General features: G+C 44.9%; 2 protein-coding genes and 2 non-coding genes across 4 annotated transcripts in view; 2 read left to right on the top strand and 2 right to left on the bottom strand.

Moving 5' to 3' along the window:
• The window catches only part of Acaa2 (acetyl-CoA acyltransferase 2), a 29,328-nt gene extending 17,255 nt beyond the window's left edge, over window positions 1–12,073 (bottom strand). Inside the window, exons 1-2 of the mRNA XM_005356266.2 lie at window positions 11,770–12,073; window positions 2,982–3,148 (exon numbers count right to left, since the gene is read on the bottom strand). Of these exons, the coding sequence (XP_005356323.1) occupies window positions 2,982–3,148; window positions 11,770–11,785 (183 nt within the window). The 5' untranslated portion in view covers window positions 11,786–12,073. The remainder of the gene's footprint in view (window positions 1–2,981; window positions 3,149–11,769) is intronic.
• A 227-nt stretch (window positions 12,074–12,300) lies between these two features.
• LOC113457142 lies at window positions 12,301–12,440 on the top strand. Its single transcript, XR_003377771.1, has one exon.
• An 89-nt stretch (window positions 12,441–12,529) lies between these two features.
• On the top strand, window positions 12,530–12,608 carry LOC113457135. Its single transcript, XR_003377765.1, has one exon.
• Window positions 12,609–21,141: 8,533 nt separating this feature from the next.
• Window positions 21,142–23,134, bottom strand: part of Myo5b (myosin VB) — a 274,660-nt gene continuing 272,667 nt past the window's right edge. Inside the window, exon 40 of the mRNA XM_026783548.1 lies at window positions 21,142–21,636. Coding sequence (XP_026639349.1) covers window positions 21,484–21,636 — 153 coding nt within the window. The 3' untranslated portion in view covers window positions 21,142–21,483. The remainder of the gene's footprint in view (window positions 21,637–23,134) is intronic.

Raw genomic sequence — 23,134 nt, 5'->3', positions numbered from 1 at the left:
TTTGAGGCCAACCTGGTCTACAGAGCTAGTTCCAAGACAACTAGAACTGTTACACAGAGAAACCCTGTCTCTAAAAACACTAAAACACACACACATACACACACACACAAAAGATAAATTAGACATAAAACTTTAGACAATTATTTTGGGTCTGGGTAGTCAGGAAACGAATGAGTAGTCTCTATCTACAAAGAAGTAAAGAAAAGATATACAGAAATAGAGAAAGGTAAAAACCCAGAGGCAAAAGATAGATGAGATAATTTAAGCTAAGAAAAGCTGGCTAGAAGCAAGCCAAGCTAAGACTGGATATTCATAAGAAAGAATAAGCCTCTGTGTAATTTTTTGTGAGCTGGGTGGTGCCCCTTGCAAAGAACAAAGAGTAAAAAAATTCAACTATAAGAGGTTATCTCAAAGACCGGGAGGTATCCAGATCTCAAAGGCCAGGAAGATCCCAGAAGTTTTGCTAGCATTGTTGTGTGCAAACTTCTGACAAAAGGCTGGAGGTAGGCTAAGTCAGCAGCAGTTATTTTTCAATACATCTAAATAATTCTACCATGAAACAAGTTGAGAAGTATAATTTAGGGCAGAGATAGATGAACACACAGTTAGGAGAAGAGGAGGTGGGTGTTTGATTACCTTCTATAATAGGAAAATATCAAATATATGCAATAAACCATGAAGAACTTGTCCATAACAGTAGAGCTTTTAGGACATTCACTACACAGTTCTTTTGTAGAGATCTGAAAACTTTCAAATTAAATTCAGCAGATTTTGCACACTTATGCATTGTTTTTAACAAAATTAGCATCATTTAATTTTTGTCAATAAAGACTGGGGAGCCAGATCCTGGGGTCAAAGCCTGCTAGCTCAGGGAGGCCGAGAAATCACCCAGTTGACCTTCCTTCTCCATCATCACCCCAGAAAACCCCCAAACTCAATGTCCCTCCCTTCTACTTCCTGGCTGGAGGAAGTAGTTTACTTTTCTACGTCTTCTTCCTCTATAACTTCCTGGCTACCATAAGTTAAATAACTTTCCTCTACTGCTTCCTTCAGTTGTAGTCCTGAAAACAGAGAGCAATGGAGTCCAATTTAGTATGGACCATGGCCTTTGAAACTGTGATCCAGAAGACATCTTCCAGCCAGACATAATGGTGCACACTTTTAACCACAGCAGATGAGGTAATCTCTGTGAGTCTGAGGCCAGAATGTTCTATATAGTGAGTTCCAGAACAGCCAGAGCTATATTAGAAAAATCCTGTCTCAAAAAACAAAACAAAACAAAACAACCAAAAAAAAAAAACCAACCAACAAAACAAACAAAAAAAACCTGAAACCAAAACTCCTTCGACCTTAAGTTGTTTTGCTCAGATATTTGTCACCGTGGCTACAGCATTTTAGAGATACACAGAATGTATATACACAGAGCCACATGTGCATGCTCTCCCACACGCATGTGTGGAGACATATGACATTTGTGTTAAATTCTAATTTCTTTCGTCCATTTTGGATGCCTTACCCAGAACAGCTAAAATACTTCTGCTGTGGTGGTTTGAATGAAAATGGCTTCCAGAGGCTCAGGAAGTATCACCATTAGGGGGTGTGGCCTTGTTGGAGTGGGTGTGGCCTTGTTGGAGAAAATGTGTCTGAAGAACGTCTGAAGTTTCAAGTGCTCAACCGAGCCCTGTGTCACTCTCTCTTCCTGCTGCCTGCTGATCCACATGTAGAACTCTCAGCTACCTCTCCCACACCATGTCTGCCTGCATGCTGCCAAGCTTCCCACCATAACAACGGACTAGCCCTCTAAAACGTAAGCCAGTCCCAGTTAAACGTTTTTCTTTATAAGAGTTGCCCTGGTCATGGCATCTCTTCACAGCAATAAAACCCTAACCAAGACATTACGCAACCAGCAAATGGCTGTATACTTTGAAGGAACATATAGCTTTCAATCATCTTCATATGGATGATCTATTTTGCAGACGACACCTGCCAAGAGAGAGGGTAAACAGTCTGCTTGTTTCCATAGGAAATCCCCACCAATCTCCTAGAAGGTGTAAGAGATTGTGCTGGGTGCATTACATTACACGGGCCTGCTCCTTCCTGCTGTAAACTGGATCTAGAATGTCCCCCAAAGGGTGTCTGTGAAAGGCCTGATTCCCAGAGGATGGCACTCATGGGTGGTGGCTCCTTTAGGAGGGAGGGCCAGTGAGAGAAACTCAGTCCGCAGGGGAATGTCCTCAGTGAGCAGATTAGAGGCCTGGCCCTCTATCCCTCTTTGCTTTTGGCTACCATAAAGTGAGACAGGCCTTCTGCAGTATGCACTCCTCTAATAATGGGTTTTGTGGTCCCTGGCTGAAAACAAGAGAGGAAAATGACTATGGACAGAAACCTCTGACATCATGAATCAAAACAGAACTTTCTCCCCACAGCTGACATCTTAGGCATTTTCAGTCCAGTGATAGGAAGCTGACAGGCATATATCCTTTAGCAACACACTGTGCAAGCTAACTTCTCATAACCTAGTGAGTGTGCATTGTGAGAAGCACTGAGGTAGGGCTGGAGAGAGGCTCGGTAGTTAGGAAGACTGAACACTCTGCTCTTGCAGAGGACGTGGGTTTGGTTTTCAGCCATCAAGGTGGCTCACAATTGTCACTAACTCCAGTTCCAAGGGATCTGATGCCCTCTTCCAACCCTCATGGCCACAAGATACACATTTGGTGCACAAAGGCACAGGGAAAACTCACGCATAAAATAAAAAAAAGAAATAAAAAGCAGGGTTGAAATGCGTTCCAAGCCAGATGGGACACATGCTGCCTTGCGTTATGTCTGCTATTACCCTAAGAGTCAGAGGGTGGCCAAGGTTACAAATTGTAACTACTGATAACATTGATAACTATTACTGTGTCAGCATGCTGACAGAGTAAAGGAATGATTCCCACAAAATGATCAGAGAAAGCAACGATGTATCTCCTCTCCCCACTAACCTGCATGACATTGCCCACGACGACACTGTCGATGGTTTCTGGTGGGATTTTGCCAGCTGCCAGGGCAGCCCTGGCAGCAAATTCAGTTAAGTCAATAGCAGTGAAGTCCTTGAGAAGACCCCCAAAAGCTCCAAAGGGTGTGCGCTTAGCAGCCACGATAAACACACCTAATGTATGGAGAGACAGTTAGCAGTTGGTTAGTTAGCATCTTCTACCATTGCATGGTAAAGACAATCCACAACGAGGTAACTGAAGATATCCAAGAATGCATAGAACCAACCACATAAATAGAAATAGTATCCTACATGCAGGGTCCAAGAACTACATTGTAAATAAATTTCTGCTGTTTGTTTTATTACTCTGAGCTTTGGGCTCTTTTGGGGGGGCTGCCACCCAGCTCCCAAATGAGTCTCTCTCTCTCTCTCTCTCTCTCTCTCTCTCTCTCTCTCTCTCTCTCTCTCTCTCACACACACACACACACACACACACATTATTACTTAAAAATGCCAGGTCTTAGCTTATTTGTTTCTAGCCAGCTTTTCTTATCTTAAATTAACCCATCTACCTTTCGCCTCGGGCCTTTTTCTTTCTCTTACTTCTGTAAACCTTACTTTCACTCTTCACTGTGGCTGGCTGGGTGGTTGGGTGACTGGGGGGGGAGGGGGCTTCTTAGTGTTCTCCTCTCCTTGTTCTTTTGCTCCTTCCTTTCCCCAGAGTTCTCCTATTCATCCTCTCTGCCTGCCAGCCCCGCCCACCCTTCCTCCTGCCTCTCTATTAATCCTCTCTGCCTGCCAGCCCCGCCCACCCTTCCTCCTGCCTCTCTATTGGCCCTTCAGCTCTTTATCAGACCATCAAGTGTTTTAGACAAGAAAAATAAAATAAAAAATCACAGCTTCACAGAGTTAAATAAATACAGCGAAAATAAAAGTAACACATCTTTACATAGTTAAACAAATGTTTTGGAACATAAACAAATGTAACATACCTTAAACAATTTTCTACAACAAATTCCCCTTAGGCAACTTTCTTACTTTGATTACAGTGCTGGAACCCTTTGAAAACTGAGATGCTGTTTCTCTGTGCAGAACTAAAGGGGCCCCCTAGAAGGCCCCCCGAAAGTTGTCTGAGGTTAATGACCCACCTTCGGAGAACTCCTTCTGGAACATTCCTGTCAAGAGGCTCTTTTTAACCTGCACTAAAGAACTTTCAATAAGAAGAGATACCCCCCGTGTAAAGTAGCATGCCTACAGACACAACAAAAATTCTGACTGTTCTCCACCTGGATTAACCAACCCCATTCTGTCCAAATGCATCCTAAGAGAGACAAATACATGATTTTTAGAATGTATGATGTATGGAGCCCTGAATGACGTCCGCGTGCCACTGCTTCTGGAGTCACAGGGTCACTTGAATGATAAGTTCCCAAATTCTGAACTGTAAGCTTTGCTATTGTTATCTCAAACTGTGCAACAAATGGGCAAATTTGGTTACCATTTACAGATGAAATCCACCGGCAGTTGGTTAATCTAAGGAACTATCCAGACTTAATGATTCTTTCCTAGGTAAACAGAAGGCATGTTTGCTGGGGTCGTGGTAACAGCTCGGTGGTACAGTCCTTGTCTAACATGTGTGAGTCCATGTGTTCAGTCCTCAGTACAGCAAGCAAATAGGTGTTCTTATGCACGTAAATAATCATTCCTTTCCACTGCTGCCCAAACCTTACGATTGTACCAATCCAGAGCCATGGTGAGTGGCAGACACTGGGCTGTACAGTGAGAAACCTGGATAGTGGCTGTAGTTCTTTCATTGCACAAACATTTCTCAACCAAGTGTGAGAAATCTGATTATTCCTGAGATCATCTGATCTTCCCAAGAACAATGAGAGGGAAGTGGACAGCCGATGCACGGGGGTGTGGGTACTGTGAGTGTGTAGCTGACACACAGGGGCGGGTACTGTGTGTAGCTGACACACACGGGGGCGGGTACTGTGTGTAGCTGACACATAGGGTAGGTACTGTGCAACACAGATGATAGCAGCAAATGTCTGTAATCCAGGCAGGGAAAGGCAGAAACAGGAGAAACTGAGTTTGAGGCAAATGGGGACAACATTGTGTGTGTGTGTGTGTGTGTGTGTGTGTGTGTGTGTGTCTCCCTATTTTAGCCAGCAATGAAGGACAGGGGGAGGGAAGAAAGAAAGGAATTATGAGAGCTTTTATATTGGGTTTGTATTGCAATACTGACCTATAATATGAATATCCAAACAGTATACCACTGCTGTCTAAAGTATCAACAATTTACATGTATGACCTCTTACACAGAACAAACTGAATTTAGTCTCTTCTTACTTCTACTTTGAGGAACTTACAGTCTAACAGAATGTGGGAAAATATGTAACTTTAAAATGAGACAGATCCAGGCAGCTATTTACACTACATCCGGGTGTTCAGGGAAGACTATGGCTGTTATTGGTGTAGGGAAGCAGTTTGTTCTGGTAGCTGGGTTATCCTGAGCCACCAAGGCTTCCTATTTGCCAATGTCTTTCTTAGTGAACAGTCTCTGAATATTTAAATTGCTCGTATTTTTGTGTGTACTTCTGTGAGTGTGTGTGCATATGTGTATAGAGGCCAGAGGGCAAGCCCAGGTGTTGGTGACAGTGACGGTCACCTTTTTAAAGACAGTCTCTCTCACTTTACCCTGGGCACTCTGCTGACACTTCGCTACCCTTGAGCCAGTTTGGAGTTTCTGCACTAACCACCATTCACTGCACAAAGAAACGTCTCTGGACATGGGAATTTAGAAGGCAGCTTGATACTATGTCTGCTTAGCAAACAGTAGGTCCACCCCTGGGGCCTGTGAACTCTCCAAACAGGTTCTTGGCCCTGCTTACAGTACTAGACGTGAGTTTCCTCCTGTGCAGGAGGCCTTAAATCCAATCAGAAAGCATTAGCCACTCTCCCACACACTGGTCGCTGTTGTAGCTGTGGGTGTATCTTGTCATGTGGGTTCCAGTGGTTGAACTGCGTAGTCAGCCTTGGAAGCAAGCACCTATACCACTAAACTGTCTCACTGACCCTGATTTTTAACTTTATTTTGGATGCAGCAGATGAAACAGCATAGAGACTGGATTCTGTTTTCTTCCTTAACCAATACTGACCACAAACGGATTGACAGACATCTGCTACCCTTTCTGCAAGACACAGGACCACTGCGGAAGAGGAGGCTGAAAGGCTGTGAGAATCAGCAGAGATTGGGGGGCAGAAGGTATCTTCCGGAAGAGACAGGACTACACTCCCCAGGAACTCACAGCATGAGACTCTCTTCCACAAGAACAAGCCAGGCAACATTCTAGTAGAAGGTGGGAGAGGCTCTGGGAACTCCCTCCCCTGAGGAGTTATTGACAGCAGGTGGCTTCCCAGGGAGGGTGAGCCAGTTTTTTTCAAGGACGCATTTCTTTTCTGAGGTTGTGATAAATACCTTGAGCAAGGCAACTTAAGCAAGTGTTTATTTTGGCTTTAAAGTTCGAGGACAGGAACCCGTTGTGGTGGAGATGCAAGGCAGGAAGTGGCAGGCAGGGCAGCAGGAAGTAGAGAATAAACTGAGGGAGGGCCAATGCTGTAAATCAGTGGTTCTCAACCTGTGGGTCGTGATATCACATATAGGGCCCTGCCTATCAGATATTTACATTATGACTAATAACAGTAGCAAAATTACAGTTATGAAGTAGCAATGAAGTAATTTTATAGTTGGGGTCACCACAGCATGAGGAACTGGATTAAAGGGTTGCAGCGTTAGGAAGGCTGAGAAGCACTGTTACGAACTCTCAATGCCTGCTTCTGACTGATGCACTTCCTCCAGCAAGGTTATACCTCTCACAATCTCCCTGACTGGAGACCAAGTGTTCAAACCTGTGAACCTATGGGGGACACTTCTCACTTAGAGCATCACGGTGCAGCTGTTGTAATTCAGGCATCACACTTTGCTACACGGCCTCATACTCACAAGTAATTTATTGGCAACACAAATCAGACTCAGTAGTTATTCAAAAATTGAAAAGGAAAAAAAGAGGACATAAAATTGGGAGGGGGTGGGAAGTGGATTGTGAATTTGGGAGGAGCTTGAGGGAAGAGTGGGGGTGAAAATTATCTAAATACAACTGTAAGAAATTCCTAAAGAATTAATAAAAACATATTTTAAAAACTGAGCGGTGGTGGCGCATGCCTTTAATCTCAGCACTCGGGAGGCAGAGGCAGGCAGATCTCTGTGAGTTCGAGGCCAGCCTGGTCTCCAAGAGTTAGTTTCAGGACAGGAGACAGGATCCAAAAGCTACAGAGAAACCCTGTCTAGAAAAACAAAAACAAAAACAAAAACAAAAAAAAAAAAAGAAAGAAAGAAAGAAAAAACATGGTTCATCAAAGAAAACACACAGAGGGCAAGCAAGTATATGTGAAGATGATCAACATTAGAGGTCACTAATATAAATTAAAACAATGTTAAAACACACAACTGTTTTTATGGCTAAGACCCAAATGCTGACACTACCAAATACTAGTGAGGCTGCGTAGCAGCAAAAAACCGTTTGTTGTCAGTGGAAGACAAGACAACACATATTGGAAGACAGTTTACCAACTTCAAACAAAAACATACCTTAACCACTGGCTCTAGTGACTATCAGCCTTTGTAGTTCCCTAAGGGACTTGCAAGCCTACGCACGTGTTTGTTTATTTGTGATTGCCAAAACAAGGCAGCACCTAAGATGCTCTTCAATAAGTGATAAAGTGTCACATATAAAATGGAATTTTACTTTGGCAATAAAGGAAGGACTCTGTGTATTGAAAAGCAGTCAGTCTGGAAATGCCACACACTATGTTCTTACTACATAAATATCCGGAGAGGCAAAGCTACAGATAGGACAAAGGTGAGCACTTGGCAAAGGGCTCAGAAACAGCAGTGAGTAGGTGGGACATGGGATTTACAGGGCAAAATATTTCCTTTGCACAATGCTGGTGATACATGTCATTTATACACTTGTCAAACCTCAAAGCACTGAGTTAAAGTGTGGACTTTGATGTAAATTATGGACTTTGGTAAATAACAATGTGTCAATATTAGCTAGTCAATATACCACATACCACACGAAACCCAGGTGGTACTCACCTTTAATCCCATCAGCACTAAAGAGGCAGAGGCAGGCAGATCTGAGACTGAGACCACCCTTGTCTATAGAGTGAGTTCTAGGACAGCCAGAGAAACTCTGTCTTGAGAAAAACAAAACAAACAAAGGGAAAACAGAAAAACACAACAACAACAAAACCTAAAACCAAGCAAACAAACAAAAGAACAAAGACCCAGATATACCACACTAAGGGTGCTAACAATTAGGTGGACAGCCATACAGCCATGTGCGGTACATTCTGTAAACTCCAACCTGCTCAACAAATATCTGTGATGAAAAACTTAAGCGGGGGAGAGATAAGTAGAACCTCAGGACCAATAGCAGTCAGGGTACCACAGAGACGAAAATGAGTCAGAAGAAAACAATTTAAAGAAATACTAAATGGAAACTCTCTACATTGGTAAAATTCAAATTTATAGGTTCAAATTTAGGGAAGCCCAAATAGAATATACATTTTACATACGCCTTCCTACCACAGCTTGGCTGTGTAACTGTGAAACTTTTGAAATCCCAACACAAGGAATTTTTAAGATGTATTTGTATTTTTAGGTATGTATGTATGTATGATGGGGAGCAGTGCCCATGGAAGCCGGAAGTGGGGAGTGGGCTGAGCTAGAGTTCCAGCAGTTAAAAGTCACCTGACCAGGGTGCCAGAACCAAAATTCAGGTTCTCTGCCTGAGCAGTACATGCTCTTTAACCACTGAGCCATCTCTCCAGGTCCCACAATAAGGGAATTTCAAACATCTGCTGGGGTGGGGGTGGGGGGTTGATACCTTATGTACATGAAACATGGAATGATCACAGATGACCCCGAAGAAACAATAGAGGCTAAATTCATGTTTCTTCCCAAGTCCCTTTCATTGCTAATCTTCCCCATTTTCCACAATCCAAAAGAATACTTGTGAAGTACCAGTAGTGGGATTAGTGATCTCAACAAAAAAGAATGTCTGTGGGAAAATAAAAACAAACTCACAGACTTCCCTTTCACCTGTGTTACTTACTGCTCCTTACCCGGTGATCCCAGACTAGAAAGGTCAGCCTAATTGTATTAGTTCAACTATTTAAAAACTAACATGGGATGTGTAGCTACAAAGATGAAACCTTACAGGGTTATTTCATAAGCCATTCTAACACCAAGCCAATATGTGGATATTTAAAGGTCTAAAAAAAACTTCAGTATCAAATTAAAATCTAAAATGCTCTGAGAAATCAGATGCTAAAAACTTCTAAAAGACAACAATAACAAACAAAAAACCCTCCAGACAGGAAAGAGATATTAATCCAAAGAACATGGAGTCAGAATCCAGGGAAAAACATGAACTGTGTCCACTCGCATGTGAACTTTGCTACATAAGTTCTCATTTGGTGGGAGCAACTATCAAAGCCCAGGAAAACTGCCAGTCAGCCATTTCTTTTAAGAGGAAGTTGGCAGCCCTGCCTGGCTTGTCTGAGAGGTTCTGAACCTTCCCAACAAAGCTAAGGAGAGGAAGACTTGTCAGTGAAACTTCTTGCCAAACAGTAAGGTGGTATTAACAATGTTTCCCAACCTGTGGGCTTGGGTTGCCCTCGCTTGGTCCAACAACCCTTTCACAAGGGTTGCTTAAGATCATTGGAAAACACAGATATTTATTCACATTATGATTTATAACAGTAGCAAATTACAGTTATGATGTAGCAAAGAAGATAATTTTATGGTTGGGGATCACTCCGGCATGAGGAACTGTGTTAAGGAAGGTTGAGAAGCACTGGAAATCATTTCTAATGATTACATTCCCACTGAAATGTGCTGTTTCCTTACAGCACTCAGTCCCGTGGCCTTCTTCCTGGCTAGTCTCACGAGGTAGTTGGTATGCAAACTGAGAACAGAGCCTCATTTTGTGAGGTCTTCTAACTAGCCCAACAATCACTAGGCCAGGCTCGAGGCTTGGGTTCTTTCTGTTCATGCCTACTACCTACCTATGATAGGGCATCACGTTTCTGGATATTAGTGTCCTAGAACACAACCTCTAACACACACACACACACACACACACACACACACACACACACACACACACTTTTATTTCCTTAACACAGACATTGCTGTGCAACTTTTCCTTGATAGGTTTGTTGTTTTCATTAACATTTCAAAGGAATCTGTAAGCTCGGAGAAGTGTGGCAACCCTGATACACTGCATTTTTCCCAGAACACCCACAGTTCACTTGGTTCAGTCACGTGTCTCTTAGGCTCCTTGGACTTCCAGATCCCACTAATCAGTGCCTGTCGCCATCTCCCGTCACATACTTCACAGGTATCAAAAGCTTTTACTTAAACCCTCAATCGTTCCAAGTCTTTCTTCCCCAGTCTCCCCCCATCAAGTGCATCAAGAAGTTCCACAAGACCAAACTTGTCATTTGGCATTCCCTTTACATTTCCCCACTGTAATGTTCTGTTCTGACCACCCCCTCCACCGCTGAGGCAGGCATAGCTTCCTCTCTGCTTGCTTCCAGAGCCAGTCCCTTTCTGTCTCTCTCTCCCAAAGAGGTAGCTGCTGTGTGGCTCCTCCTCTCCTCCTCATAATCTCTTCCCCTTCTCTCCCATAATCCACTAAATAAATATCCAAACATACTCTGCATGGTGTGCCTATCTGTCTTGGTCTCTCACCTGCCATGGCTCCCTGCCTCTGGGAATTGGGACTCCCTGCCCTTCGTGGCCCCACCTTTCAGGGAATGGTGGCACCACTATTTTTACCATTACATCCACCACAGCCTATCGATGGTCACCTTACTGTCAAACTCACGCCCTAAGTTCCTTATTTTAAAGGCAGTTCCAGAGCCGAGAGGAAATCAAGAAAGAGTAGTGGCCAGACGGTGCCCTCCCCGTTTGAAATGCTTGCATTGCCTTCCCCTGGGGTTATGATAATGCCTACACAGTCCACTTTGTATTTGCACCACCAAATAGGTCTTTAGATCACGTGAAGTCTTCTCCTGCTTCAGGGATTTGATACGTATTCTTTCAACCTCATAGTCAAAAGAGACTTGTGCCTTTAAGTTAAAATTCTGTTTCCTGTAGAGTTGAAGGAGCGTGAAATTTCTTAAAACAATAACCCTACAGTTAGGTACTGAGGGCCTGTACTTTTCTGCAGTCGCTCACACTAAAGGAATGGAAGAGAAAAAGGAGTGAGGTGGAGTTTCAAACAAGCCACTGCCAATTATTTTGAGGGATCAGGGCACCCGAGTGGAAGTTCCCTGAAGCCTCTTGGGGAGTATTATCTTCCCCACACACCGTGGCTGAGACCAGGCCTCTGCGCTTCAGTGCACACCCGCTCTGCCCCAGACCACCTCGTTCGTGCTTCTGGCACCACCGCGTTTTCTTGCAGAGTTGAGTAAGTAAGAAAGAAATCACTTCACGCCAGTGACCTCCAAGGTCAGGAGCAGAGCCAATCCTGGTCTCCAGTCTGTCCGCTGGAAACTGCACCGCTGTCGCCCGTGCCTCCTTTGGAGTTTCCTCCTCAAAGCAAACAATGTCTATCCCGACCCCAACCCGGGGAAATGACCTGCACCCGCCACCTCGGCTTGTCCCCAGAGCCCAGAAGCCGAAGCCCGGCCAGGGGTCACCAAGCGCGCTGGCTCACCTCGTAGCAGCGCCATGGTGAAGCTCGGTTACTCCGTGGGGCTGCGTCGGCAACACTCGGCCACCCGCCCTAGCCCAGCCTTAAGAGTATGGGCGGCGCTCCGCGAGGCCGCACCCCTGCCCTTTCCCCTACATTGCCCCCCTCCACGCCCCAATCCCCGCTGCCAGGGTCAAGGTTACCCTAATCCATACCACGTGTGCCCCGCGCCCCTCCCCTGGGAACCAGGGATGACCTCGGCCACACAGTCCTATCATCTGTCTCATCCCTGGCTTCTAGAAACCCTGTCCGCTCTGTCCATCTCCAGGCTGGGGCATCGCGGTACAGGACTGGCGGCAAGATCCGAGCCCCGCCCCACCCAAGCTTGAGTGGGCGGGGCCGACGGGCAGGGGCGGGGCTGGCGGCGGCGCGGTGAGAGTGGCTGCCCCTGCGCCTGCGCAGTCTGATGGCCGAGGCCTGGGCTACTCTTCGGGTTTTTGCAGCCGGTAGCTGGGGCGCCTGGAGAAGGGAAAGGGAATGCAGTAGAGTAGGGCGCGCCTGGGACCCCGACTCAGCCCCAAGTGAGCCCGAGGTATTTTCCTTATATGATCAGGCCTCCCGTGGCCGGCGCTGCTGGTCCGGAGCCTGAGAGGATTATGAAAACGTGGCAGGTGATGGGGCCCGGGGACCTGGCGCGGGGAGCTGAGGGGTGAGGGACCGAGGGGGAGGTGAGGCTGGGTGGGGGGCGCAGGTTTAGGGATGCCCACGCCGCCTGCTCTGGGCCCTGCCGATGATGACTTGACCACTGCGCAATCTGAGTTCTGGGAACCAGGTGATGGAGTGTGCTGCGAACACTGAGGCCAGGCGAGCAGGAGGCGGCCTGGGCAGAGCGGGGAGATCGGGAGCGCTGGGTCCCGCGGCGCCGAGCAGCCTGGACTGACGGTGGCAACGGGGCGGGGCGTGGGTGGCGCTGTTGACTTGTATTAACTCCTCAGCCACCGCCCGCTCCAGTTAGCTTTGTGTTTGTTGTTTGGCCCGCTCCCTTGGAGTGGGGGACTGCATTTTTAATCTAAAATCTCTCTCCCTCCCTCCCCCGCTTCCCCTTCCTCTCTCCCCCGTTCCTTCCCCCTCCCCTCCCCCCTCCCTCCCGTTTTTTGAGACAGGGTTTCCTGCTTTCTGGAACTCGCCCTGTAGACAAGGCTAGCCTCAAACGACGAGCTCCGCCTAAATGCTGGGATTAAAGGCGTGCTCTTCTACGCATGGCTTTAACCTAATCGTTTTTCGTGAAAACTTTTAGGAATTACAGATATGTGAAAAGGTCCGTGCAGAGAACCTGCTGTTTGCTATTTCACATTTGCGCCTTAAAACCTTGTCTTTAAAAGATTGACGTTGACTTCACCCCGCGAACACTTCAGCACACGTTATTTACAGTTCTCTTAGGAGTTTTCATGAAGTCATTCGCATACAAAGCTCAAACTAGGTGAGCAAATATCTGTGCTCTCTCACGTGTTCCCCTTATTTCAAGTCACCACCAAGAGGGACTTCCAGGTTTACTATTGAATGTAATTATACATGACCTGAATGGGCCCCGATAAAATCAGAGTGAAAAGTTAGCGTATACTCAAACAGGCATGTGTGTCACTGCAGTTCCAGGATCAGAAAAGGAACTGAGAGCCGGGCGATGGTGGCGCACGCCTTTAATCCCAGCACTCGGGAGGCAGAGGCAGGTGGATCTCTGTGAGTTCGAGACCAGCCTGGTCTACAGAGCTAGTTCCAGGACAGGCTCCAAAGCCACAGAGAAACCCTGTCTCGAAAAACAAAAAACAAAAAAAACAAAAACAAAAACAAACAAAAAAAAAAAACCAGAAAAGGAAGTGAGGGGTTCCCTTAACCAGATGATCAAACTAGAGACTGGACTCCCTTGCTGTGAGGAGGACATAACTCATGTAGGGTTCCTCCCCAGAATCACCTGAACCTAATCACTGCAAGACAAGCCCAAACTTCATTGGTATGTAGGAGACTGGCGTTTGGAGGGTTTTGTTTTGTTTGTAGTTATGCACAGAAATGTTTAGTTGCAACAATCTGCAACTAAAGTCATGAAGCAAGATGCATAGAAATGGTAGGGAGCAGGAAAACAAAAGGGAAAAATGTCACCAAGGAGTGGAAAAGTGTGTTCTGCTCTGTTCTGTCTTCCCTTGTCTTGGAGGCTTAACATTCTTCACAAAAAGGAGGGGAGTAGTCTTCACCTAGGCTACAAAATTACGTAGAAGTATCTCTAAGGTAGTTAGATAGGTACACTCCTGTAACACTATGCCTTTCAAAATAAACTGGTCTAGACAAGGGATAGCGTTATTGCCTGTCTAGACAAGAGATAGCGTTATTTATTACCGGTCTAGACAAGAGATGGCATTATTACCGGTCTAGACAAAAGATAGCATTATTCCGTTCTTATATGCTTAGCCTCCAATGTTTTTCGAAATGCAGTGTTATCTTTCTGTAGTTAATTTTGGAGGGAAAGATGTAGTGTTAACATGAAATTGGAAATTAGTGAGTCCATTGTAAGTCTGTGAATTCTACTGTTAAGATTATCCGAGACCTCAGAACTGTCTAACTTCAGTCCTTTCTCTCACTCTTCTGAGTCACTTTTCCATGCTTACAGTTTTCCTTCTTTTCCTATAATCAACGTTGACAGAAGTTGCAGTACTGGCAGCTGAGGAGAGCAAGCAAAGTCCTCGGGAGCTGCAGTAGTTTTTAACATGTGTGTGGTACATGACTAGAATCACAGCACTTGAGAGGCCATTCGTGTCAGCACGGACTACACAAGACCCTGTGTCGTCCCCACTCCCCACCCCCACACAGTGCCGGTACAAGTGGAAAGCTGTGCACATGTACACAGTCTGCCTTGGTGAGGTCTTCAGTTATAAGGCCAGGATTAGCTTGGCTCCGGTTTTTACTTACAGCAAATATTTGCTCTCTACGAAGTTCAAGCTGCCAAAAAAGGATAAAGAAATAAATTATAGTCATGAAGTGGTAGATATGGATTTGAGAGCTTGCTTATTGTAAGTTTACCCTGTCTTGATGCGCTCCAGTAGCCGTGAGGCACTGTCTTAGACTTAACTTCTCTGTTTGCAAGCCATTTGCAAATTCCAACAAGCCTTTGATAAGATGTCATGTAGCAATACAGCTTAGAGCAAATCTCGGCACATCTTTGAGTACACGGTCACCCTGAAAAAGACAACATTGTTTGGCTGTCATTCAGTCAGATAGGTTCTGAGAAACATTTGTAGTTAAAGTTCATACAAGGAGGGAAAGTGCACACCAAGGACATGCCTCAGGGAATTGATTGGATCTCAGCAAGAATATGCTAGGGTTTTGGTGTTTGGTTAGGGTCCAAAGAAGCAGGAGCTCCTGTCTGGAAGTGGGGGGGTGGGGTTGGGGGGAAACAATAAGTACTAGATCAGCCAGGCTACATAGGGAGATCTTGTAAGATAAGTATACTTCATGGATTGTCATGATGTCATTGGGTAATACAACTTAATGGGAACACTGGTAAACAGTCTGAGAAAATGTGGCTTGAGCCACACAGTGAAGAAGCTGCAGTCCCTCGTGGTAGCTGGGACTGTTCCATGGTTTCCATTTTTCTGTGCTTAGACAAACTTAGGAACTCATCTTGTCTCATCTCACATAACACATAGGTCACAGTCGGTGTTGTCCTTTATAAGATCATGTCTGTCTGGTAGTGGCAACCATGTGGCCTTTATAAGATCATGTCTGTCTGGTAGTGGCAGCCATGTGGCCTTTATAAGATTATGTCTGTCTGGAGTGGCAGCCATGTGGCCTTTATAAGATCATGTCTGTCAGGTAGTGGCAACCATGTGGCCCTTAGCCAGGTTCCAGATTTGGAACTGCCTTTTTTCTCATCTGTTGGCTGGTAAAGGTTTCACGTGTAAATACATCTTGACATGGAAAATGTTACAGGCCTAGCTCGGAGGGCCAGGTAAGGCTCCCTTCGAGTGTATTCTGTCAGTTCCAGAGGAAAGGACTCTACTCTCTGGTTGGAATCTGGGTCCAGAGACTTTTCACTAATACATTGTAAACATCACTAGTTTTTAAAATGCAGAGCTGTGGACCAAACCAGAGACTGGTACATGTTGTGTATGCCTTCTACCTCGAGCTACACCTCAACCCACCGTGAACATTTGCATAGTGGTTCCTGGGGCTGTGTGTCTGAGAGCATCATCCATCCATGGAGAAGCCTTGTTTTGTAAGTGTAGGAAGGGCTGGAGATGTGACCTTTCCCAGTTCCCAGGCGATTTAGATGCTTTTTCCTCGGGAGGAAGTAGGAGTTCTGTGTTTCTGGGCAGATGTTTAGCTACTGGTCTATTTTATTCTATTGATTCATTTTTCTGATGTCATGCTAATCTCACATAGCTAACTTGCCAGGGATAGGCTTCCCATCTTCTCTAGGAACTTTTGCAATTCCACAGAGATTTTAAAATGGGCTTGTCAATTTTCACATTAAAAAAAGGCATTGAGAGCAGGGCGGTGGTGGCGCACGCCTTTAATCCCAGCACTCGGGAGGCAGAGGCAGGCGCTCTGTGAGTTTGAGGCCAGCCTGGTCTACAAGAGCTAGTTCCAGGACAGGAACCAAAAGCTACAGAGAAACCCTGTCTCGAAAAATCCAAGAAAAAAAAAAAAGGCATTGAGATCTCAATCTTCCTACGATGCAGATGACAACATGGTGTTGTCTTTATCAGTGGAAATGCATTATTTCCGAGAATTGCAGAAAATTTTGCTACCAGCTTAATGTATCTCTACCGCAGCTACACATACAATTTGCTTGTCTTGTCTCGGGGCTCCATTCTTTTTTGTCAACCTGCTAGTCTTTCTTGATACCCAAACTTCCCTGAACGGTAACGCTCTAGAGTGACTGCTTAATAAGCCTTGTTATTTTCTAGACCAGCGGTTCTCAACCTTCCCGATACTGCGACCCTTTAATACAGTTCCTCGTGTTGTGGTGACCCCCAACCATAAAATTATTTTTGTTGCTACTTCATAACTTTAATTTTGCTAGTTATGAATTGTAATGTAAATATGTCTTTTTTCAATGGTCTTAGGTAACCCCTGTGAAAGGGTCATTTGACCTATAATGGGGTCATGACCTACAGGTCGAGATCTGCTGTTCTGGAGCAAGCCCTCTCCCATCTCTAATACAGGTGGCTATGTATTGACATAAACAATCACACATAACTGAATCTATGCCCCAGAATAAAATTTCTCAAGGAAACATTAAAAATAGGGGTCAGGGAGCCAGGTGGTGGTGGTGCACACGCTTTTAATCCCAGCACTCGGGAGACAGAGGCAGGCGGATCTCTGTGAGTTCGAGACCAGCCTGGTCTATGAGAGCTAGTGTCAGGACAGGCTCCAAAGCTACACAGAGAAACCCTGTCTAGAAAAAAAGAAAAAAAAAAAATAGGAACCAGGGAGGTAGCTCTGGATAAGAGCGTCTGCTGTGTGAGTAGGAGGACCTGAGTTCAAATCCATATCACACAAAAAGCTGGGTGCACAGGCATATTTATAACTCCAGTATTGGGGGCAGAGATGAGTGGATATTGACAGTTTGCCGCCTAGCCCTGAAAGTGCGCTTCCAAAGAACAAGACAAGAAACCTTGTCTAAATGGAATAAAGTAGGTAGTAATAGAGGAAGGTACTGAGCATCCTTCCCTGGCCCCTCACGTGAACTGACATGGGTAGATGTACACACACACACACCATGAGGAGGCTAGAGAGATGTCTCAGGTTAAAAGTACTTGTTCAAAAATCACAAGAACCATAGACTTCAGTTTCTGGTGCCCACCTAACAAGCAGCAAACGCAAGCAAGAAGACTCACTGGGGCTTGTGTTCTTCCAGTCTACCAGAGGAAACAGAGCTGCAGGTTCAGGGATGAGACAGGATGATTGAGCCCGCAAATACATACACCCCACATATGTGTGCACACTTCTCCAGGTACATATGCATACACACATGCATACAAATCTTTAATAAAATAGACTGTAGCCAATACTGCTTTTAATCAGCCTGTCATTTTAAATTTTGCTCAGATTTGGCACACACTTTATTCAAAAGTATTTATTTCCACAAATTTTTATCCACAGCTGAATAATTACAACAACCATTATAAGGATTTTTTCTATAACAAAGCTGTAGTTTACAGACTTGTCCAAAATGGAAAATATATTTTTTTCAGCAGCATTTCTTCTGCAGTGTTAGATTTACCCCTGAATATTCTGTGAACTCCCTCAAAGAGGCAGGCCTTTATCTCAATGCCAGTTGATTGCAAAATGTTACATCCAATTGGTTTCTTCTTAACAGTGTGCTTTTAGGCAGCAGCCTGATTCCATCTTGTTGATTCCCTTGGTTAGAATGTATTTTGTTATAGTGTGTGTGAGGGCAGACATGCGCCATGGCTCCTGTGTGTGAGTCAAAAGACCTTTCACTGTGGGCTCTGGGGACTGAACACAGGTTGTCAGCTTCCATGGCAAGTACTCTTACCTACTGAGCCATCTTGCTGTCCCAAATCTTATTTAAAAAAGAAAACGTTTTAGTATTCAATGATGTCCATAAGAAAAAAAAAACTTGTCATTGGCATTAATGTCTAATTTTCTACCCTCTGTAATTCTGTGAATATGGGACCAATGTGTAAAAAGTGAAGCTTTGGTCACTTGACTCAGCTAGGGAATCAACGTTAGGAATCAATGGCAAATGTTATAAGGAAACGAGAGAGAGGCCCAGCGCTAGCACGTTCAGCGCCCACTTACTCAGAGCGGTCAAGTGTTTGGGAAGTACTCCATTTATGCAAAAGAACTGGATTTCGGTTTGTTGCCATAGTCCTCAATGCATTCATTAGGGCTCTAATAGTTAAATTAGTGGTAGATTTTAGGGGCCTGCGTTTTCTAAACTCCTCCTTTTCACAAGAACCTTGACATTTTATCCTAAGGAAAATCAGAGGAAACCACTCCAACGATGTGTTCCATGGAAAGGGGGGAAAAGCCTACCACTGGGTCTGCGAAGTGAGCCTACGGATGCTGACCCTCTAACTGCAGCTGGGATGGCCTGGGGAGGATGCGCACAGATAACACCCTTGTCTGCTTCGGGGGCGACTAATGTATGTGGAAACACGCCCATACTCTAGGAAGTGGGTAGTACCCCTGTGCTGATGCTGGAAACACAAATGGTGGATGTGTGCATATGGGTTAGTTCTGAAGGTGCTTGCTTCGTGGGATGAATCAGAAGCCCATAGGAACATTAAGTTCCTCCGACAGCAACTCCTTCAGGGAATGAGCGGGAAGTCGGTTATTTCAGCAACTGCTAAAGGAACGTGGTGGAATCGTAACTACTCAGAAGCAGAGATTCCTAGAGAAGAGTTCAAACTTGTGTTGCATTTATTTAAAGTAAAAGATATTGTTGATTTCGTGAAGCTGGGAAGTTCTTCAAATGAGCTTTGAAAGGGGAAGGGAAACCACTGCTGAGGGGGGCTCAGGGGTAGAGTGCTCGCCTGATATGCCTGAGGACCTGGGTTAATTCCCCTGCACGGGAGGGGGGGGGAGTACACAGAAAAAAAATGTTTAAAAAAAATGCTTAGAGTTTCTCACAAGGTCCCTTTCACCCTCCACATCTGCAATGAAACAGGGAGGCTGTAAAGGCCCAGCAACCACTGTATTGTTAAGCACAGCTCAGTGGAAACCCTAGTCTTCTGGAAGAACTGAAGCTGTTGTTTCTTAGGCTGTAGAGAGGGTTAGTTAACCCCTCCCTCCATCTGGCTAATTCCTAAGCTTTTATTTAGTGAACCTTTGTACCTCCTGACCAACCGGGAACAGGAGAGTAGTAACCCACATAGGGGGTAGGACGGGGGGATGGGAAGGTGATGGTTTTAAACCATATATGGGCTCAGAGCCACATTTGGGAAGATGCCACCTCCTAAAAATGCTTAACAAGGCATTTTGGTGTTCTTATGGGTCTTTACACGAGTCCATTTGAACACTAAAGTATACTAAAAATAAATTATTTTCATTAATAACTTTAAAGAGGTAGCCACAGATCCAGGTTTTTTTTTCTTTTTCTTTTTTTTTCTGGCTTTCCAAATGGTTTGCATTTGGGGGTTGAAAGGTGTGATACAGACATATCAGGGGCTGTAACTGAGGAGTGGGGGCTGGACTGCTCTTGGAGCAGCTGTGGTGTTTATTGTGGGCACAGAAGGGATGATGCAGATAACAATGCATTTGTTGTCAGATTTAGTCAAGCCAGATGCTGCTTCTTGTTCTGGCCCCAGCAGGCAAGGACGACTGGAAAGCTCAGGATTTTAGGGCTTGGAGTCTAGTGTATTCCGAAGAACCTTCTAAACTGGGCAACACTCTGGGAATCTTCTAAAGTATGGAGAAATCTCAGTGTGATAATGAGGCTCTTGTATGATTTGCAAACAACCTGCTACTGTCATAGGGACAGCACACACTTTTAATAAGCACTGATTATAAAAATGGGTAGAAAGAATTTATAGGTTGTCCAACCAAACCTTTGTTCTCGAGTCCTAAAAAGTCCCCCAGAGCAAAACAAAATTCTAAGAGCAGCGAGTACACAAGCCTGTTCCATTATTACTAAATAGTCTTTTAAATCTTTCATAGTAAAATATTTACATTGATTTTTAAAGTTAAAAAAAATGTTGAAAATAACTTGAGAAGGGAAAGTTGGCCCTAAGCTATTATAATCTTTCAAAGCAGTTTCTAAAAACCATAAATCTTTGGACAATAACTTAGTGACCATGCTTTTTCCTCCAGAGACTTTTCAGACAATTGGGTTCTGGAAATGAAGTTTGTTTCCCTTGTGATTTTGGGGTCTAGAATCCGCAGCGCGCTGTGAAGACCTGGTCGAAGGTTTAGCGACATTGGGGAGTTAAAAGCTTTCACGCTGGTTCTGTTTTTAGGCCTGCAGATAAATGTTATCCATTCTCAGCTACCTTTTTTTTTATATTTACAGTGTTGCAGAGGCTTTGCTGGTCTCAGGGCACTGACTGGCACTGGAGACCTACTTTACCTTTCTCACACGGGGTCCTTGTGACGGCAGCATGGCTAGAGCAGCTCTCCCATAAACCTGAGACTCTCACAAAAACTCAAGCATACCAGGGTCCACATCATCCAATTTGCTGAAACAATCTACATGACAATGGTACCGTCATCTTGCACTCACCAGCCGTTAGGGAATACCTTGGGGAAGCGTCCATGGAGGCCCAGGCCCATACTATTCTTAAAACTCTCACTACGAGCTCACACACCCCTTTGGTTTATCAATATCCATCATGTTTATGGTATTATTTGTTGAAAGACCCACGAAGGCAATTTACATCAATATTTTTAATATTATCTTAACTTGGACATCCTCCAGTTACACACAGAGATCACAGCTAGGCACTTTTACTCTGGAAGTGACAACTGGAGCTATGTGGCGCTGTTTGTTTTGACATGCCTTTGTTTAAACTCAAGTCAAACCTCTAACAGTCTTCCACATTCAAGTGTTTTTATTCTGAGCAGCATATACAAAAACTAATGACAGTGAGCGCCACTTCCTTTAGTTCAGTACTCTCCACGGGTTCTCTAACTCTGGTTTGATCTACTTTGGGCATATTGATCTAGAATTCTCTCAGCTGATTGCATGTGCTTCCTTGTTTGCCTTGGAAGCACGCATTCTCAGACTTCATTGAGAAACTCCAGGTTGAGGCATGCTGGGATGTGGATTGAGTCCATGGTCAGAGAAGACGGATTAAATGGAAAGAGAACAGGAAACATGTGTTTGGAGTCCAGCAGGAGCTGCTGAGGGTCATTCCTCTCTTGTAGTTGGGCCTGGGAGGAGAGAATAAGATCATGTAAGTATTTAGCACAACCTGAAAAGTTCAAGTAACTTCACCAAACTTAGTGGGCATGGTGCACAGGCAGATTTCTGAGATGATCTAGAAGGTGTGCAGTTTAGGAGAATGTGGTCTTTCTATGTCCCTGAAGCATGGAGTGGAGACAAATCCCACTTTACATTGTTGGAGATCAGATGGTTAAACACGTTCCCCGTTCTAGAGTTATTTTAATGCTTCCAGCTAAGGGAGAAGGCGAAACTATGGCTTAAGTGCAAATCCAGTGGGAAGACTGTCGTGGCATAGCTCATGAATCAGGTTCTCAACCTTCCTAACGGTGCAAACCTTCAGTGCAGTTCCTCATGTTATGGAGAGTCCCCTCCCCCATAAAACTATTTCATTGCTACTTTATAACTGTAATTTTGCTACTGTTACGAATCATAATGTAAATACCTGCGTTTTCCAATGGTCTTAGGTCAGCCCTGTGAAAGGGTTGTTGGAGCCCCCAAAGGGGTTGCTACCTAGAGGGTGAGAACCACTGCTCTAGAGGCAGACTCCCTGCCCTGAACAAATGTCCAAACCTTCCTGTGTCTTAATTTTGTCACCTGCAGAATGAACATCATGGAAATTGCCAAGGCAGGAAGTCTCGAGGTCAGCCCCTCACCGAAACAATTACTGAGCCTGAAAGAGTGACCCTTGTTAACTATTTCAAATTCTGGGACCCACTTAGAGACCGTTCTAACCCTGTTTGATCAAGAGAGAGGCTGATCTCTGTGAGCATGAGGCTGAACCTGTTCATATGCCCCATTCTTCAGCCTCAAGTCTGGCTATAGAGGCCCACGTTCCTGGAGTAGTTTGGGGGTGCCAGGGAAAGCAGTGGGATTTTGACCTCTAAAGCTTGAGACTGTGCACTTTGGTTCATCTGGTGGGATCTAACATGGATAATTGTCAGATAAAGTTTTTCTCGGGGTACAGTGGTCTTAGTGGCATCAGTTGGAATATTTAAAATGACAAATCCTCTTCCCTTCTCCTCTCTGAAGCTAGATGTTTTAAGAAAAGTACAATAACCAAAATGAATCTCACTAAAGGAGTTCTACGGCAGACTTGGGAAGGCAGGCAGGAGACTCAGTGAGCTAGGGGAGAATAGTGTTGAGGCGACCAAGTCTACAAAAGGCAAAGAATGAGCGAGAACGCCAGGACCAGGTGCGGTGCTGCTCACCCGATAACCCCGGCACTTGGAAAGTGGAGGCAGGAGGACCAGGCTTCAGAGTCCCGGTTACATAGCAAGTTTGAGGTCAACCTGGACTATGCTGGAAAACAAGACCCTGATGGAAAGCAAACAGCTCAAGGGTCCAGGAAGCAAAGTATCAACATACATACTACAGAAGTCCCAAAAAGGAATGAGGAGGAAGAGGGACAGAAAAAACATTTACTAAACCCATCCCAAATCCAATGGGCAGTATGTATGTATACTAAACCCATCCCAAATCCAATGG

This window comes from Microtus ochrogaster, chromosome 18, assembly GCF_000317375.1.
Source record: "Microtus ochrogaster isolate Prairie Vole_2 chromosome 18, MicOch1.0, whole genome shotgun sequence".
In the NCBI taxonomy this organism is placed as follows: Eukaryota; Metazoa; Chordata; class Mammalia; order Rodentia; family Cricetidae; genus Microtus; species Microtus ochrogaster.
This window is presented reverse-complemented; position numbering and strand designations above follow the sequence as displayed.